A 22,577-nucleotide genomic window follows, 5' to 3' on the forward strand; every position below is an offset into this window, starting at 1 on the left:
CACTCCTCCTATCCAGGTCACTTGTGTTCTGCTGTCTCTTGGCCCCTGTGTGCTCCCCTGGTCCCCCCCCCCCCCCACTGTGCTCCCTCTCCTCTCCTGCCGGCTGCTGCAGGGGATGTGTCACAATAGAGAACCAGGAAGGGGTCGGTAAATATGTAATTTACCAGCTCCTTTCTTTATGGACAGAGTCATAGTCAGTGACATTGTAAAAAATAAAATAAAATGATAAAAAATAATACAATTAAAATACCAAATAATAAAAACTACTGACACCCAGTGGGTGAACTTCCAAGATCGCAAAGGTCACACTTGCAACCGGGCCCTGGCATTCCACCACCGTGGGGGGGCCCCAAGATGGCAGGAAGGGGGCCCACTGCAGAACCTGTGAAAGGATCCTGCTGCGGGACCGTAATAAAGGGTCCTGCAATGAGAATAAAGGGCCCCAGGATCAGTGGAAAGAGCCCCAGGTTCGAAGGGAAGTGCTCTGGGGGGCCCTTCATGGTTCCTTGCACCGGGGCCCTGAAGGTTCTAGTCACGCCTCTGACAATAGAATAATATCAACTGACTCCATGTGTGTCCATGTAGGTGTTGATGAGCATAACAAGTGGAAGGACAGTCGTGATAATCCTCCTTTAGCTGCAATGGACTGATGACATCATAATAGCCTAGGCAGAGTGACTGGAGTTCAAGGAAAGGTGGAGCTTGTCTGAAAAGTGTTGTTGCTGTAGATTGTGACATGTCAGGGATCTCTTCTTGCAGAACTTGTAAAGTTACTGAAAGGTTCACTTTAAGAACAATGCACTCTCTGTGAGGCTTATATCTTATCTCAACAGTTATTAAAGCGTTCCATCATTGCAGCAGCTACGCTGCCTAATATAGTCATGCTTTATTCGTTACTAAAAGGTCGCCTTTAAATATCACACTGAATTTTTTTAGTGAAAGCAACATGTAGTTCAGTGATTGATTAACTGTTTTATTCAAGAATGCCAAATTAAAACCATAAAATGGCTACACAGAAATAAATTACATTAATATGCAATATAAATTATAAACATTGAACAATTTTCTCTTTCATTCCATGATTGTTGGAAAGTGGCGTGGCTCACAAGATAAACAGTGTCACTTAGGTTTTATTTTCTTTTATTGGGTAATAAATGGTAAATGATGTGGTGACTTTTGGAAAGAAAAATGTTCAACTGCCCAACCCCCCCACCTACCTGCACCAACACCTACCCACACCACCTACCCACACCACCACCTACCCGCACTGCCACCTACCCGCACCGCCACCTACTAGCACCGCCACCTACCCGCACCGCCACCTACCCACACCACCACCTACCCGCACCGCCACCTACCCGCACCACCACCTACCAGCACCGCTACCTACCCACACCACCACCTACCCGCACCGCCACCTACCCACACCACCACCTACCCGCACCGCCACCTACCCGCACCTCCACCTACCCGCACTGCCACCTACCCACACCACCACCTACCCGCACCACTATCATCCCGCACCACCACCTACCCGCACCGCCACCTACCCGCACCACCACCTACCCGCACCACAAATCCAGCATTTGTATGATAAAGGAATGAGACATTCTGGAAATAATTCATGAATGATTGTCAATGATACATTTCAAAGATGGGATGAACACTTGGCTGAGAAGTGGAAGCATCGGTAAGTTCAGAACCGTGTGATTGGACCGTCACATGATGGAGATCCTATAAACTTGGCATTTTTTGTCCTCCTGATATTTGTTAAAGTAGAATTCCAGCTAAAGCTTAACTAGTCCTAAAAATTCTCCCTCTACCCTCCTAAGGGTCCTTTCACACGGGCGGTCCAATCAGTCAGTTTTTCAGGCGGACCTGTTTGGACCCTCCATTCACCCCTATGGAGTGGCGGATGTCAACGGTGACATGTCCACTGACACCAGCCGTTATCCGATCCGATCCTGTCCGCCATATCCAAACGGATGGTGACCCTATTTTCCATCCGTCTGGAGGAGCAGATTGGATAAGATTGGGTGAAAACATACAGGCCGTCCATTTTCACCGGATTTGCCCATAGTGGGAGAGCAGGACTCTGTACGTCTCTGCTTTGCACAGTGAGCGGACACAGAGCTGTCATCCACCTGCTCAGCGGGGATCAGTGGAGCAATCCCCGCTGGGCACAGTGGAGTCCGCCGAGCAGATGGCTCCTGTGAAAGGACCTTAACACCTATACTTACTGGTCAATGGAAATTAGAGGAGGTGTGGCAATTTAATTCCCGGAATACACTCGGCGTAGCACTATGTTGGGAAGCCACACAGCCATTTGTACACATGTGTTATGACATGTTCACACTTGCACTCTCCTTGGTCGCAGACCAGTTCACTCGGTCTTTACAGAGTAGTAGGAGAAATAACACATGTGATGATATTCACTGTTGGCAAAAAATGAGTGAGAGGAATCTAGAGCAGCGGATTAACATCAAATTTTGCGTGAAAATTGGCAAAAGTGCAAGTGAAACTTTAGCTCTGTTACAACAGGTGAACGTTCCGTGAAGAAGTCAAGAGTTTTTGAATGGCATAGGCAGTTTAATATAAGGCAAATATGGGTCCTTCGGCTTCAAGGGGTACCGTTTTTTGGAGTGGACGATCGGCTTTCCTGTGATAACAACTGATGCAGCTAATCAGCCGATCAGATGTTATCACAAACAGCAGGAGGGGATGCCCCCCCCCCTTCCCCCTGCTCCACCCGGGTCTCCCATCCCACCATGACATCTCTTCCAGTTACTGGAGCCTTAAAGGCGCCAGATTTAAAATAAATGACCGTATTAAAACCAGCTGAACTTGGCGTTTTGAAAGCTTAGTGCAAAGGAGGGATTTGGGGTCTTATAGACCCCAGATATCTCCATAAAGTGTACCTGTTACTGCTTATTACTGTCACAAGGGATGTTTACATTCCTTGTGATAGCAATAAAAGTTATAACAAAATTAAAGATACAGAGTAAAAATAAAAAAAATGCAATAAAAAAAAAGGGAATTTTTTGTAGCGCCCTATCCCTCCGTGCAGAAGCCAACACATAAGTAATTCGCACCCGCAAATGTAAACAGCGTTCAAACCACACATGTGAGGTATCGCCGCAATTGTTAGAGCGAGAGTAATATTTCTAGCACTAGACCTTCTCTGTAACTCTAAACAGGTAACCGTTAAAAATGTTTAAAGCATCGCCTATGGAGATTTTTAAGTTTGTCACCATTCCACGAGCATGCAAAATTTTAAAGCATGACATGTTAGGTATCTATTTACTTGGTGTAACATCATTTTTCACATTATACAAAAAAATTGGGCTAACTTTACTGTTTTTTTTTCTTTCATAAAAGTGTATTTCTTCCAAAAAAAAATAGCATTTGAAAGACCGCTGCGCAAATACAGTGTGACAAAATATTGCAACGATCACCATTTTGGAGGTTCTAAGTAATTTTCTAGCAAAAAAATACGAATTTTTAACTTGTAAGCAACAATTGTCAGAAAAAGGTTTAGGCATGAAGGGGTTAAGGAGAGGCGGGAAGATGTCCATGATGAGGTAAGAACATGATAAAATGGTCAACCAAGAATTTAACTTTTAAAATTCTGAAAATGTTCAGAGGAAAAGCCTGGAATTCTGGCCTGGCATTTGGATTCTCCACCATACTCCTGCACATAATGCGTTAGATGTTCGCCAGTTCCTGGCCCAGTAGGGGAGAGGAGGGACTGCCAACAATGGTACCATGGGAGCCTATGGGTGATGTCATCGCTCCCAGCTTTCACAACCATTGTCAGGCACACTCTCCCCTGCATTGGTTGACACAGGGAATAGGACATTTAAAAAAATCGGTAGGTATATACAGGTTAGTTGGAAGGGCGTGAGGGGGGGGGGGGGGGCGATGAGAATTTTTAGAGCTGGAATTCTCCTCTAAATTTATATAACTTAAAGTGAGCCTGCCTGCCATCGTGAAGCTAAACTCAGAGTAATACTGTCTTCAGCAAGTATAAAAATGATATTTCTTAATTTCCCCAAATATAGTCTTTTTTTTGTAATGTAATGCACTAGATACTATTTGGAAAGCTTCCAAAGGTTCAGTTTTCCTAGTTCCCTGTTGTAGAACCGGTGGCTTCTAGTGGGAGGACCTAGGCATCCCAGACTCCTGGTCTACCCCCACCCACCCTCACTGCATAATTTGATTGGCAGACGTGGAGACTCCAGTTCTGTCAAGCCCATTCTTGCATCGTATGATTGGCCACCAACCTGCCGACATATACTCTCATTCGTATTGATGAGGAAAAGGGAAGCAGCCATTTGATTTATCAAATATTTATTTATGATTATCAAACATGGATTTATGATTAAGCAGATATTTGGATGTCTATATTGTGAGAAGTCATTGTATAACAGCTGTTGTATTCAAAAGCCATTTACAGCTCCAGCTGTTAAGAATGCTATCTCGACCCTTGAAGACCTGTTTAGCCAACAAGCTTTGGAAGTGACACGTCTATGTTAAAAGTCCATCCGCATATCAAAGGATGTTACCAAAGACTCATATGTGACTTTACAGAAACTAGTTAGCTAGGTTCCACCCACTTTAGAATGTATAAATTGTAATACAAGTCCCTATGAAGTTAGAGAAATGTTTATTAAGCCAACAGAATGTAATGTGATTGATTTGCTCTCCAAACATGTCTTCCTATCTACATGTTTGTCTAAATAAATATAATTTTCAATCTGGCTTCAACAGTCAAAATGTTACTGAAACCCATGAGTTTTGGGGTTACCCTTACAACAGCTACAATTCCCATTGAATGACAGGAATCATAGCATTGACTAGCAACACCCCTCAATGAGCAAAAGTGACATTGCTGCTTCTCTGACTCCAAGTGCCCATGCAGAGCTAAGCTGTCTGTATAAAACTAATGACATCACAGACTATAGAAAGGTCGTTTTCTCCAAAAATACATTTTATCAAAAAAAAAAAAGTTTTTGTACTGTACATATGGAGAGGAAATTTCGGTCCAAATTTCAAACTACCCTGGTTCTGTTTAAAACTTTTAAAATAAAAAAAGGGTAAAAACGCCCCATTTGCTATAGGCATCTGATCCTACCTATACTTTGTTACTAACGCAGTCGGTTGTCAGAAGCATCATACTAACAAGCCGACAATCGGCCGATCGGACGTTGGCCGAATATTTACGGCCGACAATCGGTACGTGTGTACGGGGCATAAGGGGTCAAATTCCCCAAATTGGGAACAAGTTCCACCCACAAACAGTAAGTCCCATTCTCTCCCGATCACACTGACCAATGCAACTGCTTTTGAAAATGAAGCATTTTCATTGGACGAGGAAAGGCATGTGGATGAGGTTAAGCTCCAAGTAGGGGGGGGGGGGGGCTGGGGTTAGAGCAGAAGGCAGAAAAGCTGGATCTTTAGTGACAAGGTGAAACCAGGATCAGAGGGGAGCACAGGAAAAGTCAGGCTTAGTTAGTAGTTGGCACCTTGTGCTATCTGCTTATAGGCAAGGCTACATTTAAATCTGGAAAAATGGCTGACAAGTACACTTTAAAGAAAAACTCCATGTAAATAATTAAAATTTCTTATATTTTCCTTTGAAAGACCAGAAAATGTATTTCATTCCGTTCATTGCACTACCAATTACCAGCAAAATTACATGAAATCTGTCTATATTTTATTCAATGGGCCACTGCCTGAGTTCAATTTACTTGCATTCTGCTCTTACTCCTCTCCTTGGAGCCAAACCCCATCCATCAGCAATGGTACGCTAGTGCTGTGGTAGCTAACTCGGCTACCTCTGGGGGCGCTCCGGGTTCGATTCCTGGCCAATGCACAAAAAAAATAAATAAATAAAAAAACCCCATCCACCTTCTGTTTCTCCATCCAATGAGAGCATTCAGTGGTCATTCTCATTTTCGTTAATTTGTTAGCTTTGAAAAGGGTGCTCACTGTTGTAGTGCTAACTTCTAAGTAACCATCTAGGACAGCAAGGTATGGGAGATTGCAAGAATATGTGCATTATTTTACAAGATAAAAAACGTTCCTACCAATGTTTCAACTGTGTATTTAAATAATTCCCTGGTTTTGCATTTTTTTTTTGTTACAAATTAAAAAAAGAAACATTATATAAATCAGGAATCAAGCATTCCATCAAAAAGCAGATTGACAAGGAACAGGGCTGTTAAGCCACCACACAATTTAGTCCCCTTTTAGGTGGTCTTAGCTTTAAATTTTACAAGTTCTTACTGAATTGACACTAGACATCTTCTTCGTACTTTGTTTTTGGACTCTGCTACATCAAATACAGGGCCGGACAGATCAAAGGTTTCGCTTTAGTATTTTGGAAGTTCCCCCTCCTGCTCATAGGAGAAGAAGCCAACTCTCCTTCTGCTTGAGTCAAGGTAGGTCACCTTTGTGTCATTGTCTATTCCATCATAGGGTTGACTTCTTTATGTCAGAGTCCATGAGAATCTTTTTTCGGGGCTTCCCATGAGACGGGAACGGGTGGCCCATCCTTTTGGAGTGAAGAGAAGACTCCATCCATTGGTTTCAGCTGTCAGTGTTTGGCGAGAGGTGATTGGAAGGTCCGTTGGCTCGTTCTCTGAGTTCTGGTAGAGTAAGTGTATCTGGGGCAGAGGTCTTGCGTGGTCTTTCTTTGGGCAGGGTGAGAAATTCTGGAGGTTCGCCAGTGATGGGGGTGGCAGGGGCGCTACGGATAGCGGGGAACTGGCTTTCCGCAGTTATGGTAATGGTTGGGGCAACTGGTCCTATTTTCTCATTTGTGGCGGCCTGTGTTTCCTTCTCGTACTCTCGAACCTCCTCCATGGTCATTCCTGTGGGGTGAAAACATGGAAGTTATTTATGATGATGTTTACCTAGGCATTGCTTGAAAACTATGAAGTAAATTTCAAAGTAGCTTCAATATGATGTGTATTCTTTCAGGTTTCTGGGGGTCTTTACAGCTTAACCCCAATCCACAATTTAGGATATGGAAATACTAAACACCAGGGGCATAACTACAGGGGTTGCAGGGGTTGCGATTGCAACCGGGCCCCATGCCCCAAGGGGGCCTGTGCGGCTCCCCCTGTACACCTGGATAGGAGGGGCAGCTCCGGTGGGGGCAGCATGTAGAGAAATCACTTTCCACCTTTTTCCTCCTGTAGCTGCGGGAGGAAAATGGAGGAGATTGGTTCCTCTGTATGCTTTACCAGCTCCTTTCCTTTCTGAATGGGCAGAGTCATAGTCAGTGACATTGTAAAAAATAAAAGAAAATGATAAAAAATAATACAATTAAAATACCAAAAAATAAAAACTACTTACACCAGTGGGTGAACTTCCAGGATCGCCAAGGTCACACTTGCGACCGAGCCCTGGAATTCCACCACCGTAGGGAGGCCCCAAAATGGCAGGAAGGGGTCCCACTGCAGAACTTGTGAAAGGGACCCTCTGCAGGACTGTAATAAAGGGCCCCGCAATGAGAGTAAAGGGCCCCAGGATCAGTGGGAAGAGCCCCAGGCTTGAAGGAAAGGGCCCCGGCCAGGGGGCCCTTCATGGTTTCTTGCACTGGGGCCCTGGAGGTTCTAGTTACGCCTCTGCTATACACTATAGTCCATATACAATATGGATATTGAAACAACCAAGACATGGAAGATACTAGAGCAGGGTTTCTCAACCAGAGTTCCATAAAACCCAAGGGTTTCTCCAGAAGTTGCTAGGGGTTTCTTGAGCAATTTCAGCCTCTAAAATAAGTTCCCACTGACACCAATGATTTTTTTTAGCTATCTGTAAGTGGGTAATTATTCCCAATGACCACAAGTGTAATGGCCATTCTTCTTACTAACCACCATGCTAATGTGTCATGAGTTGTAGATATAGTCATTTTAGCAGGGGCAGTGCTTACATCTTTTTTATGCAGGTTAGGCAGGATAGGTAGAAGGAGGGGGAGGGAAAATTTTAAAGAATAGTTAGACTTAGGCTTTTTTTCTACTTTAGGGCTGAAAAGATGTGCTGTCTCCAGCACCCCGATACCTCCAAGCTTCCTACCTGAGCCCCCCCCCAGCTATACTTTGGATTCCTTGTCCTCCCTATGCATCCTGTTCTTCACCGCAGTACAACATTTCACCCTGAGCACCGTCTACATCCTTTCCTAGAAATAGCCCCATTGTTTTATTTGTATTGCCTTCCCTTTTATGATCTGTGCCGCATGTTTTCTCTAACTTTATTAAGTTACTCTACATTACTGCGTGTTCTTGTTCTGCCTCCAAGGTATCATTGTGGTATTGATTCGCCAGGCTGATCATTCTCCTGGTACCTGCGGGAAGCCGGAATTGTGCTAAATATAAAACATCCTACGTAAAACAGAAGAAGAGATGGGTCTCCGGGGCGCAGGCTCCAGTTTTATTTTCTTCAGCAAAACATCATGACGCGGCTTTACACAGTTATCGGAGAAGGGTTGCCAGTATCTGAGATGGAGCTTATAATCTGCTTCTACAGAGAAATTCACCTATGTCTTGTAGGGGAGGACTGGGCTCGGGGGCAGTTAGGCATTGCCAGCCAGGCCAGTACTAATAAGACATGGTGGGCTGGTTGCCTAAATAGGGCACTTAACCCTTTAGAGATCAATCAGAGAATGACAGGGACATTTTGGGCATTAGATAACTATTGCCTATGTGTTCATCCCAGGGTTTGATAGATTTTCAGGACCAACTTTCTTGAGGCTTTATGATATCACGTGACCACAAACAATGTCGATGCTGGAAGATGTGAGAATGTGTCCCAATAAACCATGCACCTTTCAGGGGCGTAGATAAGGTGGGGTCGACCCCCCCCAGACAAAGATCAATGGCGCATTAGCTAGGCTAGTGTTGCCTTTCAGCTGGGAGAGCCGCAAACCATGTCTCCTCCACTATGCCCACCAGTGCACTATGGCACTCTTTGCTTGGTACACCTTCTTAAGCCCATAGAAATCTGTCTCTTTTGTGAAAATGCCAACTGGCTGTGTTTGACCACTCTCCCCAGGTCAAAGTTCAACAGTCCTCCCCTGTCCGATCTATCTCCTGCAGCTTTTATTCCTTGTTAGTTCTGCAGCAAGTGCAAAAACCCACCCTGGCCAATCAGAAAACAATTTTTGTTGTTTTTTTTCTGATCTGATGAAACCTTATTTGCTGCTAGGGGTTGCAGTACATTTGCAAATGCATGCGTAAGCCACAGAGCCGGGTAAAGGCACCCCAATATCTATAGACATAACTTTAAACTTTAACCACTTAAGCCCCGGAAGATTTTACCCCCATTCCGACCAGGGGGTATTTTGCGATTCGGCACTGCGTGACTTTAACGGACAATTGCGCGGTCGTGCGACGCTGTACCTAAACGAATTTGGCGTCCTTTTTTTCCCACAAACAGAGCTTTCTTTTGGTGGTATTTGGTCACCTGTGCGATTTTTTGATCACGCGCTATAAACAAAAAAAGAGCGTCAATTTTGCAAAAATAACAATATTTTTCACATTTTTTTATATGAAATTCCCCCAAAAAAAAATGTAAAAATCAAAATTTTTTAACATATTCGGCCAATTTGTTTTATGCTACCTATGTTTGGTAAAAAAAATCGCAAAAAGCGTATTTTGATTGGTTTGCGCAAAAGTTATCGCGTTTACTAACAAAGGGAAAGATTTTTGTCATTTTTGTTGTTTTTTTTTTAACGCGTAATGGCGGCGATCTGCGATTTTTTTTGCGGTACTGCGACATTGCGGCGGACAGATCGGACCCTTGACTGACATTTTTGACACTTTTGGGGTTACCAGTGACATTTCTACAGTAATCAGTGCTATATATATGCACTGTTACTGTAAAAATACACTGGTAGTGAAGGGGTTAACTTTATTTGGGAGGGAGGGGCTGTGTGTGTCCCTAGGGGCGTGCTTTCTACTGTGATTGGCTGTGGCTTCAGCTGTAAGGACACTGATCAACGGATCTACATAGTAGATCCATGTGATCAGTGTCTTTGCAGCGAGGAGAATGACAGGCAGCTTGTTTACACAAGCTGCCTGACATTCTCCCTCTCCCCCGCCGATCGCCGAGTGGCCGGCGGACATCGGGTCCGCTGGTCACACGCGCGGGGGGGTCCGTGACCACGCGGGAGCGGGAGCGCGCCTCCGGGGGCGCGCGTTTGCTCCCTAGACCCTCACAAGCAAGCAACGTAGCCCTACGTTAGTTTGCCTGTGAGGGGCTGACCGCCGACGTAGATAGTCGTGCGGCGGTCGGCAAGTGGTTAAGAGCCTCCACAGTGGAAGCACATGCATTATAATGGATAGGCAGAGGGCAGGGGAGCCGGAGGGAGCCCACCTCTTCTTAAAAGTACAGGGGTGCACTGGTCACCCAGCACATAGCACAATGGCAGCAAAGATGTCCAGTGCGTCCCCTCACTAATATAGATGAGGGCAGTGGCCAGTTTTTTTGTACTGTTGGAATGCTGGTGAGGGGAGGCACAGGACACCTTTGCTGCCATTGTGCTATGTGCTGGGTGTCCAGTGCGCCCCTGTACCTTTAAGGAGGAGTTTGCCCCTTCCGTCTCACCTGCCCTCTGCCTATCCATTATAATGCATGTGCTTCCACTGTGGAGGCTCTTAAAGTTTAGAGTTAGGTCTACAATTATTGGGGTGCCTTGACGGGACTCTGTGGCTTATACATGCATTTGCAAATGTGTGCAAACTAAACCTCTGTTTTTACGCATACTATTAAACAGGACAATTCCATTGGTTAGCAGGCTGGTCAGTAAGTTGAAGCAGGAATTTCTTTGGATTCGTTTCACATGCATTGCCCCTCTATGTGCTCCTTGCTGCAAAGGCAAAATTTAGGTAGAGGCAGTAGCCAGTTTTTTTGGCACTACTTTCCCACTGAAACGAGCAATGATAAGGCACTATTCGTCCCACTGACACCAATGATAGGGCACTATTCCTCCCACTGACACCAATGATAGGGCACTATACCTCCCACTGACACCAATGATGGGGCACTATACCTCCCACTGACACCAATGATGGGGCACTATTCCTCCCACTGACACCAATGTTGGGGCACTATTCCTCCCACTGACACCAATGTTGGGGCACTATTCCTTCCACTGATTCCAATGATGGGTCACTATTCCTCCTCCTACTGACCACCAACCCTGAGGCCATGTTTATTCTCACTGATTCTGGGTCTTTGACGTTCTCTGGCCACAATCTGACCCCCCTAAAGCCTATAGGACAGTAAACTGGCCATTTGAAAAGTTTGGGGACCCCTGTGCTAGACGCATTTAGTGCTTGAGTGTTATTTCATTTCAGTGGGCAGAATACATTTTGAAATGCATTACAGCCCAAGGGCTTGACCCCTGTAAACGCACCTAAATGTGTTAGACACTTTTACGTTTTTTCTGTCAAAACACCAATGTAAGGAGGAAAGGCTTCTAGAAGAGTTGGCAAAAAGTCCAGTGTGGATGACGCCTTAAGGCCCGTACACACGATAAGAAAATCTGTAGGGAAAATTAGTCCGACGACCGATCTGCCGATTTTCGGCTTGTTAGTATGGTGCTTTCGACAGCCGACTCCGACTTTTCGGCTGACAAAATCCTGATGTGCAGGCTATATAATTTTTGTCGTCCGTCAAAACAACGTCCGATTTTCGTCTCATTAGAACAGTTTTCGACGGAAAAAAATCTTAAGAGCAAGACTAGGCATGCTCAGAGACGAAAGAACACATACAAAGCAATCCAACACATGACATCACTTCTGAAGTAGAATTCTGTCGTACGGGAAAATTTGTATGAAAATAACCTCTTCACTTTCCACATCAGACTAGCGTGCCACAAAAAACAGACGACAGATCGTTCGATAATCTGATCATGTGTACGCGGCTTAAGTCAAAAGGTCCCAGGTCTGCACACTTGCCATGGAATTAAAAATTATCCTTCTCTCTGTGCTGGACCTTTATTTCAATTTATAACATGGAGAATGCAACAAGAAGAGTGGAAACACCAAAAACGCCAAGGTGAGCGGGATTAAAACTATGATCCCTATGGTAGGATGATCATGTCTCCACCATCCCCAAAAAGTTAAGAGGATGACTCAATTTTACCAACCTTTATTGGTCGCTACAAAATAGCTTTTGGGCACAATGAAACCTTATTTTTAGCACAAATTATTGTGAGTAGGCCTCAAAGTTGCACAGCAAAGTCTGCAATAAGCGCAAAGCCGCAAACAGCAAGGAAGCCTTCTCAGTGTGTAAATACCAGTACATGCAAAAGGTTAGTAGACACTTACCATACCACTCGTCTACCCATGCGAAAGCTTGCCGGTGACCGACAATCAGCAGGTCTCGAATAACCTAATAATGCAGAGGAGAAGATTTCAGAAAGAGACGAGACCCAATTGCATCCATCTACAGCTGGCCATACATGTATCAATTCCCGTGATTGAACTTCCAATTCTATTTTTTTTGTTAAAATCAGAAAGCAAAGGTAACCCCATATGAAAAGTTGTGTACCCAGGACACAAGTCAGTGAGGGGAATTTATCTCTCATATATAACAAATTGGGGGAAAGGGGAGTATGACTGAAACGTAATGAGGCTATCGGCAGGGTAATATAGCATAATATAAAATATGTGTGAATCCTTTCACAACATAGTAATAATGTAATACACAGAGCCAATGCCTAAGTAACCCTAAATATAGGGACAAGGATAAAAAGAAGGGGGCAGTTGGGACTTTAAATGAAGTGCATACCAATGGTTGGGATAGGTAATATGGCTAGAATGATTGTAAAAGTGGGTCCAACAACATAGTAAAAGAAAAACTTGATTTTAATGATGCAGGTCATCAACAATACAATATAAATATCCAATAGAGCATGGGTACATATATATAGAAATGGATGGACATTGCAGTGTAAACAACATACAGTAAGTATATGTAAAACAGGTAATGACAATTGGTATAGCACCTCCAAATTCATAATATAGACAGACATCAGAGCAGATTCCAAAATTGTATATATTGAATTTGTACATAACATAGAATGTAATAATTCCAGGTAATAAAGTATCTGATTATATAGAAAACATCATGGACTCGACGCGTTTCGTGGACGCACATTGCCACTTCATCAGGAGTCGATATTTTGTAAAATTCTAAAAAATAATAATAATATATATGCATAAGTAATAAGGATCATGTTAATGAATGCCAATTAGAATGAGGAGAAAAGGTAGGAGAGGGAAACGGGGGAAAGAAGATGACCCCCATTTTTGCCCCAATCAACTTACGTAATAATACTAGATTGGTACTGAGACTATGTGGACACTGCATGTCCCCCATGGGAGCTGAGGGCGCACCGGCAGGCGGGCAGGAAAAACATATGTGGATCATGGTGAAGGCGTGTCAGGATATGAGATAAGGCTAGCCCATAGTGGTGAACATATACAGTATCTGTAAAGAGAAATATATATGTAGTCTATACATCTGGGTATAATGGTAAACATCAATAAAGATAGTTGTATATGTTAAAGGGCGTCATATTACTCATAACCGGAGTATGATGAACAAGGAAGGAAACTATAAGTGTGTGTGACAAGGGTGTAAGCGAGTGGACCGTGAAAACACCAGACAAGTATGCCATAGATAGGTGAGGGAGGAATTAGTGAATACCATTGTCCAACAAGCCACGTGTAAACAGAAGATAAAAAGTCCTTAAGAATAATTGTGAAGAAAGCCAAGCTGATAGTGATATTGTAAGCCAGTGAAGGGCAGATAAGGAGAAAGTTGGAAAAAGAAAAAGTGGAAGACACCAGAAGTGAGGTGCACCAATAAGAACTAGATTACCATGTGAAATATTGCGTGAGAGTCCCAGAGCCGCCTAGCAAGGTGAGCCCAGCGTCACGATCGTGTAAAAGCCTTGTGCACCACGGGAAGGGCAACAGCCGTAAGGCGTTACCGTCCCGCGGGCTGGCTTATGTACACAGGTGGAACAGAACCTCGTCGGCGAGATGGCGCCAAAAAGACGTCATGCGTCGGCGGGAGGCGTGGCGCCGATGCGTGGTGAGACCGCCCACCCTGTCCCCTACGCTATGAAGCAGAGGAGGAGAGGGAGGACACGCAGCACGCATCGCAGCTCCCGGGGAACAGACCAATTGTCACACAGAGAACAGTACAAAGAATCCCTAATGTATGGAGTACTTAAAATTTGGTATTAAGCAATGATCCAAAAATTATTAATAAAATGTTGGCCATGATACAGGAATTATGTATCATGGCCAACATTTTATTAATAATTTTTGGATCATTGCTTAATACCAAATTTTAAGTACTCCATACATTAGGGATTCTTTGTACTGTTCTCTGTGTGACAATTGGTCTGTTCCCCGGGAGCTGCGATGCGTGCTGCGTGTCCTCCCTCTCCTCCTCTGCTTCATAGCGTAGGGGACAGGGTGGGCGGTCTCACCACGCATCGGCGCCACGCCTCCCGCCGACGCATGACGTCTTTTTGGCGCCATCTCGCCGACGAGGTTCTGTTCCACCTGTGTACATAAGCCAGCCCGCGGGACGGTAACGCCTTACGGCTGTTGCCCTTCCCGTGGTGCACAAGGCTTTTACACGATCGTGACGCTGGGCTCACCTTGCTAGGCGGCTCTGGGACTCTCACGCAATATTTCACATGGTAATCTAGTTCTTATTGGTGCACCTCACTTCTGGTGTCTTCCACTTTTTCTTTTTCCAACTTTCTCCTTATCTGCCCTTCACTGGCTTACAATATCACTATCAGCTTGGCTTTCTTCACAATTATTCTTAAGGACTTTTTATCTTCTGTTTACACGTGGCTTGTTGGACAATGGTATTCACTAATTCCTCCCTCACCTATCTATGGCATACTTGTCTGGTGTTTTCACGGTCCACTCGCTTACACCCTTGTCACACACACTTATAGTTTCCTTCCTTGTTCATCATACTCCGGTTATGAGTAATATGACGCCCTTTAACATATACAACTATCTTTATTGATGTTTACCATTATACCCAGATGTATAGACTACATATATATTTCTCTTTACAGATACTGTATATGTTCACCACTATGGGCTAGCCTTATCTCATATCCTGACACGCCTTCACCATGATCCACATATGTTTTTCCTGCCCGCCTGCCGGTGCGCCCTCAGCTCCCATGGGGGACATGCAGTGTCCACATAGTCTCAGTACCAATCTAGTATTATTACGTAAGTTGATTGGGGCAAAAATGGGGGTCATCTTCTTTCCCCCGTTTCCCTCTCCTACCTTTTCTCCTCATTCTAATTGGCATTCATTAACATGATCCTTATTACTTATGCATATATATTATTATTATTTTTTAGAATTTTACAAAATATCGACTCCTGATGAAGTGGCAATGTGCGTCCACGAAACGCGTCGAGTCCATGATGTTTTCTATATAATCAGATACTTTATTACCTGGAATTATTACATTCTATGTTATGTACAAATTCAATATATACAATTTTGGAATCTGCTCTGATGTCTGTCTATATTATGAATTTGGAGGTGCTATACCAATTGTCATTACCTGTTTTACATATACTTACTGTATGTTGTTTACACTGCAATGTCCATCCATTTCTATATATATGTACCCATGCTCTATTGGATATTTATATTGTATTGTTGATGACCTGCATCATTAAAATCAAGTTTTTCTTTTACTATGTTGTTGGACCCACTTTTACAATCATTCTAGCCATATTACCTATCCCAACCATTGGTATGCACTTCATTTAAAGTCCCAACTGCCCCCTTCTTTTTATCCTTGTCCCTATATTTAGGGTTACTTAGGCATTGGCTCTGTGTATTACATTATTACTATGTTGTGAAAGGATTCACACATATTTTATATTATGCTATATTACCCTGCCGATAGCCTCATTACGTTTCAGTCATACTCCCCTTTCCCCCAATTTGTTCAAGAAACAGGGATGGAGGCACACAGCCCTAGCCAGGCGTAACCTCATTTAAAGTCCCAACTTTTTTCGTTGTCTGTGTCTATCTCTCATATATAGGCTGCTGCTGGGCTCACCTCACAAATGTTCTTATACGCTCAACTGGGATAGAGACCTTAGGGAGGACAGAGATCTGGATCTATGGTACAAGTGTTTCTTAGGATCATTTACTGGTATCCTGAACACTGCTTTGATGGATGCTAATTTAAAGGTAATCATCCGCTGGTACTTGGTCCCAACACGTCTAAAATGTACTCCTGTGTGTCCCCTCTTTGTTTTAGAGGGTGCAACTTGTGGGGGGGTCTATGTACCAAGTTTGGTGGGAATGTCCACAGATTTGTATCTTCTGGAACAGAGTCTTTGCCTTAATGCGCAGTCACAGGTTCCTCAGATGCCCCACTTCGCTCTTCTTAATGCGTCGGTGGACAGTATACCTGGCCACCCCCAACGTTTGATCCTTTTTATCTTACTGGGAGCTAAAATGACTATGGCTAAATCCTGGAAGCAACCTACTGTGTCTCTGTTGCATGAAAATATTGTCAGTGTTTTACAAGATACAGTCAAAAATGTTGAATACACCTGGGAACTGTAGGGTAACTATATATAGTATACAGGCGGTCCCCGGGTTACAAACAAGATAGGGACTGTAGGTTTGTTCTTAAGTCAAATTTGTTTGTAAGTCGGAATAGGTAAATTTTTTAAGTTTAGCTCCAGCCAAAAGAATAATTTTTAGTTTTTTTGGACAGCATAGGGAAGGGTTAAGCATAGGGAAGGGTTAGCACCCCTGTACCACTTGTTTTGCTGTCTGTACCCCTGTTCAGATAATTTCACCTCATGTTCTGTCCCTATGACAACTGGATTTTGAACATTTTGGGTTGTTGTGGAAACAAGGATTGGTGATAAAGCTTCAGTGGAGACACCTTTTCCCCATGAGAACTCTTACAGGAGTGAATTTCCCTTCCTAGGGGGAGATTTCTCCTCACTTCCTGTTGTCTCTCTCCGTTTGTAAGTAGGAGTTGTTTGTAAGTCGGATGTTTGTAACCCGGGGACCGCCTATATATGTCTCATTTGTAACTTATTTTATTCCCCTAAACAGAGGGTAATTTTCTCCTCTGGTCCCCCTCCGGACATGTTCTTCCTTCTTCCTTCTCTTCTTTTTTCTCCTTTCTTTTCTTTGCCTCTTTGAACGTCCTGGCATTCCAGATCTCTAAGTATTCTTTGGAATGTCTATGGTAGGACGCGTGGTCCCTCGTGATTGTATAATTGCATAGCTCCCAACTGTCCCTGATTTTGAGGGACTGTCCCTTATTCGGAACAACGTCCCTCTGTCCCTTTTTTCCCCTCATTTGTCCCTCATTTCAGTCTGATTTGTTTAGTTGTATATAAAATGCACTATTTATCTATCAAAAAGTGTTTCCCAGTGCTAAACCTTACATCCAATTTCTAAATTGCTGCATTTGTAAATTCCAAAAACCAGTATAAAAAGAATTATAGTGGTTAAAAACAAAAAAACACTTGTGGTTTTAAATAATCATTTTTTTGTACAATTCTCCTTTAAGGGGGCGTGGCAGGAAGTGTGTCCTATGCAAACATATTTTTGCTAATATGTGTCCCTCGTTCCCATCTTGGAAAGTTGGGAGGTATGTAATTGTCTATTACTTGCCTTGGGAGGTGGGTTAACTGGATGTTTTGTTGTAGACCATGGCCCATCATCCTGGAGAAACTTTATAGTGTATTCTATAATTTTTTTCTTTTTAGACTGGGAGCTGTATTTCCTTTTTCTTCATTCTTTATGTATACTTGAAACTGATGATTATTGTACTTTTGTACTTTTGTTAGCCTTGCCTTTACACAAAAATATTGAAAGTAAAAATCACAAAGCAGTCCAAAGCGTAAAATGGTGGTCCCGATCAAAGGCAAGGAGATAGGATCAGAATAGATTGAACGCTAGGAATAATATATATGGATCACTTTATAAAAAAGTGCTGCTGTGTTGTTCTTATGTTCTTTTCATTTCAATTCAATCTTTCAATCGACTGTATTGAAGCTGTCAATATAATTCCCAGTTTCGACTGAAAGCAATAACATTTTGGTCAAACCTCCCTATGTACCGGTGGCAACTCAGGGGCCTAACTACAGGGGTTGCAGGGGTTGTAATTGCAACCGGGCCCCATGCTCCAGGGCCTGTGCGACTCCCCTGTACACCTGTATAGGAGGGGCAGTGGGGGCAGCATGTAGAGAAATCACTGTCCTCCTTTTTCCTCCTGTAGCTGCAGGAGGAAAATGGAGGAGATTGGTTCCTCTGTATGCTGCCTCCACCACTCCTCCCATCCAGTTCACTTGTGTTCTGCTGTCTCTGGGCCCCTGTGTGCTCCCCTGGTCCCCCCCCCCCCCCACTGTGCTCCCTCCCCTTTCCTGCTGCAGGGGATGTGTCACAATAGAGAACCAGGAAGGGTCGGTAAATATGTAATTTACCAGCTCCTTCCTTTTCTGAATTGACAGAGTCATAGTCAGTGACATTGTAAAGAAATAAAATAAAATGATAAAAAATAATACAATTAAAATACCAAAAAATAAAAACTACTGACACCAGTGGGTGAACTTCCAGGATTGCAAAAGTCACACTTGCGACCGGGCCCTGGCATTCCACCACCGTGGGGAGGCCCCAAGATGGCAGGAAGATGGCTCGCTGCAGAACTTGTGAAAGGGTCCCACTGCAGAACCATAATAAAGGGCCCCGCAACAAGTTTTAATGGGCCCCAGGATCAGTGGGAAGAGCCCTAGGCTTGAAGGGAAGGTCCCCGGCCAGGGGTCTGGGGGGGCCCTTCATGGTTTCGTGCACCATGGCCCTGAAGGTTCTAGTTACGCCTCTGTGGCAACTCTAACATTTTGCATTCTCAATCACTTTCTGCCTCAGTGATAATGGTCACCAGAACAGACAGAGAGAATGGATCTTCCTAGTGGGGACACAGACAACAATAAATACCTGACAGGGGTTCTAACAGTTTACAACATGATTTGGCCATCATCAGAACCATGACTTCTATGGAGTTGGGCTTGGGACCCAACGAAACAATACAACCACACAGGTTATGGTGAGAAGGGACCAAGGCAATCAAAATGTCCACCAACCCACCGAATCAGTGCATAGCACAGTAAAGCCATCTTAGAATAGAATGTATGTACATGTTTCACATATCCCAAAAAATGCTTTAATTCCTTCTCACTATAATCTATATCAGCCATTCCTAACTTGGGTTCCTCCAGAGGTTACTAGGGGTTTCTTGAGCTCTGGCTGATTTGTCTCCCTTTTGGTGGTTCCTGTAAAGTTTTTTGGGGTCAGCACCAGCTTGATGAACCCAATTATCTTTTTAACTATCTGAGGGTGGTATTCTGACCACCACTGTAAGGGGGACATTCTTCCCACTAGTCACTAATGTAAGTATTTTTGTACTGCTCACCAATGAGTTGTTTTTTGCAAGTCCTTGAATTATTTCAAGGACTCTTCTGTAATATAAGGGTTGAGAAAGGCTGATCCATATGTTATATTGTCTCATTATTGGGTTCAGATACACTTTAATGACCCTCATAAAGGAGTTTTGCAAATACCCCATGGTCACATGTCGCGTAACAAGGGATCCACAATGGGAACAAAGCCCTCACCCACCTTGTGCACAAAATGCTCGACTCGTGTCTGAAGGCCCCACACCTCGAACTTGACATTAACTAATTTGTAGGAGCACATAATGGGCTTTGTCTGGCACCTCCAGCCCTCCTGAAGAGGCCCGCGGCCTGTCTTGCTGGAGACAAAATGCCTGAGATCCTGCAATAGAGAGGGGAAGAATGAAGGCGTCCCTTTGTGTCAGCCTGACATTGCAGGCCTCGCTCTTCGAACATTTCCTGAATATGAATTAGAATTAAATTAGAAAAAGATGGAGTGCTGATAGCGGGAAGGAGCGCGCTGCCGGGTCTAGTAATGAACTCTTCTCAGAATAAAGCCTTTTTCCCAGAATCCTTGTATTATAGTTTTCTGGATGGTTTAATAAGCTAAAGGGCGACATAAGAACAAGCCACTACAAAACCAGAAATTTCATTTTACTTCTTTGGCTAAAATGCAGTGAGATATGGGGCTGGCTATCATGGGGACTGCCCTCTGCACAGCACCATGTCACTTTCACCTGCCTTACTATAACACAACTGCACTTTCACCTGCCTTACTATAACACCATTGCACTTTGACCTGCCTTACTAAAAAACCATTGCGCTTTAATCTGCTATACTATAACATCCTAGCACTTAGACCTGCCTTACTAAACTATCATTGCACTTATATCTGCCTTACTATAATACCATTGCACCTTGACCTGCTTTACTATAACATTATTGTACTTTGATCTGCCTCACTGTAACACGAATGTGCTCTGACCTCCCTTACTATTGCACTTTGACCTGTCTTACTAAATTGCACTTTGATCTGCTTTACTATAACATCCTAGCACTTTAACCTGCCTTGCTTTAACACCATTGCACTTTGACCTGTGTTACTATAACAGCATTTTAAATTGACCTTCCTTACTATAACAACTTTAGTTGCAAAATGCAATAACCATTGTACTTTGACCTGCATTGATATAACATCTCTGCACTTTGACCTGCCTTATTTTAACAACATTGCACTCAAACCTGCCTTACTGTAACACCATTGAACTTTGACCCCTGTTACTATAACACCATTGCACTTTGACCTTCCTTTCTATAACATCATTGCACTTTGACCTCCCTTACTATAACACCATTGCACTTTGACCTCCCTTACTATAACACCATTGCACTTTGACCTCCCTTACTATAACACCATTGCACTTTCACCTTCCTTTCTATAACACCATTGCACTTTGACCTGCCTTACTATAACACCATTGCACTTTCACCTTCCTTTCTATAACATCATTGCACTTTGACCTCCCTTACTATAACATCATTGCACTTTCACCTTCCTTTCTATAACACCATTGCACTTTCACCTTCCTTTCTATAACACCATTGCACTTTCACCTTCCTTTCTATAACACCATTGCACTTTCACCTTCCTTTCTATAACATCATTGCACTTTCACCTTCCATTCTATAACACCATTGCACTTTCACCTTCCTTTCTATAACATCATTGCACTTTCACCTTCCTTTCTATAACATCATTGCACTTTCACCTTCCTTTCTATAACATCATTGCACTTTCACCTTCCTTTCTATAACATCATTGCACTTTCACCTTCCTTTCTATAACACAATTGCACTTTGACCTTCCTTTCTATAACACCATTTCACTTTCACCTTCCTTTCTTTTTTTTATTTTTTTATTTTTTAAATTTATTTATTTATACAAAAGAGACAAAGAAGATATTCCAACATCACATTCCAAGTCCAAATTACATGGCTCAAATATTAACATATAATTATTTCAATCATAGTCCATTGTGTATTAATCACCATCTCAACAGGTATAATCAAAATTATAGAACTTATATTAGCCATATCGTGAAAAACAGCGGTACTCTCCCGTGTCTCTTAAACATTTTTCCAAAATATTTAAAAAGTATATAGAATACAACCAAGAAAAAGAGAGAAAAAATTAAATACAAAATAAGGACAAAAGAATAATAGAAAAAAAGAAAAGGAAAAAAAAAAAAAAAGAAGGAAAAAAAAAAGGGGGGGGGGAAGATACCACAACTGGTATCATGCCAATTTATGTCATATCTCATTTATTCTACCAAAACCATCCTTGTACTGCTCACAGATCCATCCAACCCAGAAATCCATTTAGTCATGGGAGACCTTGACTACCTTCTCTCTACCCACAAAAGATGTTTATTCAACTTTTATCTTCTAGCTTATGTTACAGAGGATCGTCATCACCTCTTCTCCTCCATTCCTTCTCTCATATACACTACTGCCATAAGGCAACCAGTCTAAGTCAGTATAAATGTTTCCCCTCCTCTCCCCAAAAAATTGTGCCCCCCTCCTATAATTTAGGGGGGGGGGGGAACTTATCTGGGAACCTAAATCATTTCCCAGTTTGGTATGGTATTCAGACTTGATACTTTAAGTATCAGTCTGCTCGTTGCGAAGTTTAACCTTCTCTGACATTAAGGGATAGTCATAGAGAAGGAGAGAAAAATAGGGGGCAAACACGAGGAAGGGCCGGGGAGGAGGAGAAGGGGGTAGGAGGAAGGGAATTCGGGACATATTTTACTTAGGTGATATATTAAATTATACTAGTTCCAATGTGCCCCCCTCAGTGCAAACAATTTACCATCCGTGTCAATCCAATACCCCCTCAGGAGGGTCATAATCCCTCATATTCCATTAGTGCTGTCGGTGCTATGTCTCTACCCCCCGTGTCCAGGTTATCTCAATGCCTAGAATTATCTACTTGTGAAAAAGAAAAAAGAAAAAAGAAAAAAAAAAAAAAATTGCCAATCCCGATGTACCCCCTTCTGTGCAAACAATCTG

General features: G+C 43.1%; 1 protein-coding gene across 1 annotated transcript in view; it reads right to left on the minus strand.

The window, feature by feature from the left end:
- Positions 1-5,935: 5,935 nt before the first annotated feature.
- The window catches only part of LOC309559252 (cytoplasmic phosphatidylinositol transfer protein 1-like), a 132,250-nt gene continuing 115,608 nt past the window's right edge, over positions 5,936-22,577 (minus strand). The window contains exons 8-10 of the mRNA XM_082262473.1: positions 19,732-19,887; positions 12,342-12,405; positions 5,936-6,875 (exon numbers count right to left, since the gene is read on the minus strand). Of these exons, the coding sequence (XP_082118599.1) occupies positions 6,592-6,875; positions 12,342-12,405; positions 19,732-19,887 (504 nt within the window). The 3' untranslated portion in view covers positions 5,936-6,591. The remainder of the gene's footprint in view (positions 6,876-12,341; positions 12,406-19,731; positions 19,888-22,577) is intronic.

Source organism: Pelophylax lessonae (assembly GCF_965119305.1).
Source record: "Pelophylax lessonae genome assembly, chromosome: 6".
In the NCBI taxonomy this organism is placed as follows: domain Eukaryota; kingdom Metazoa; phylum Chordata; class Amphibia; order Anura; family Ranidae; genus Pelophylax; species Pelophylax lessonae.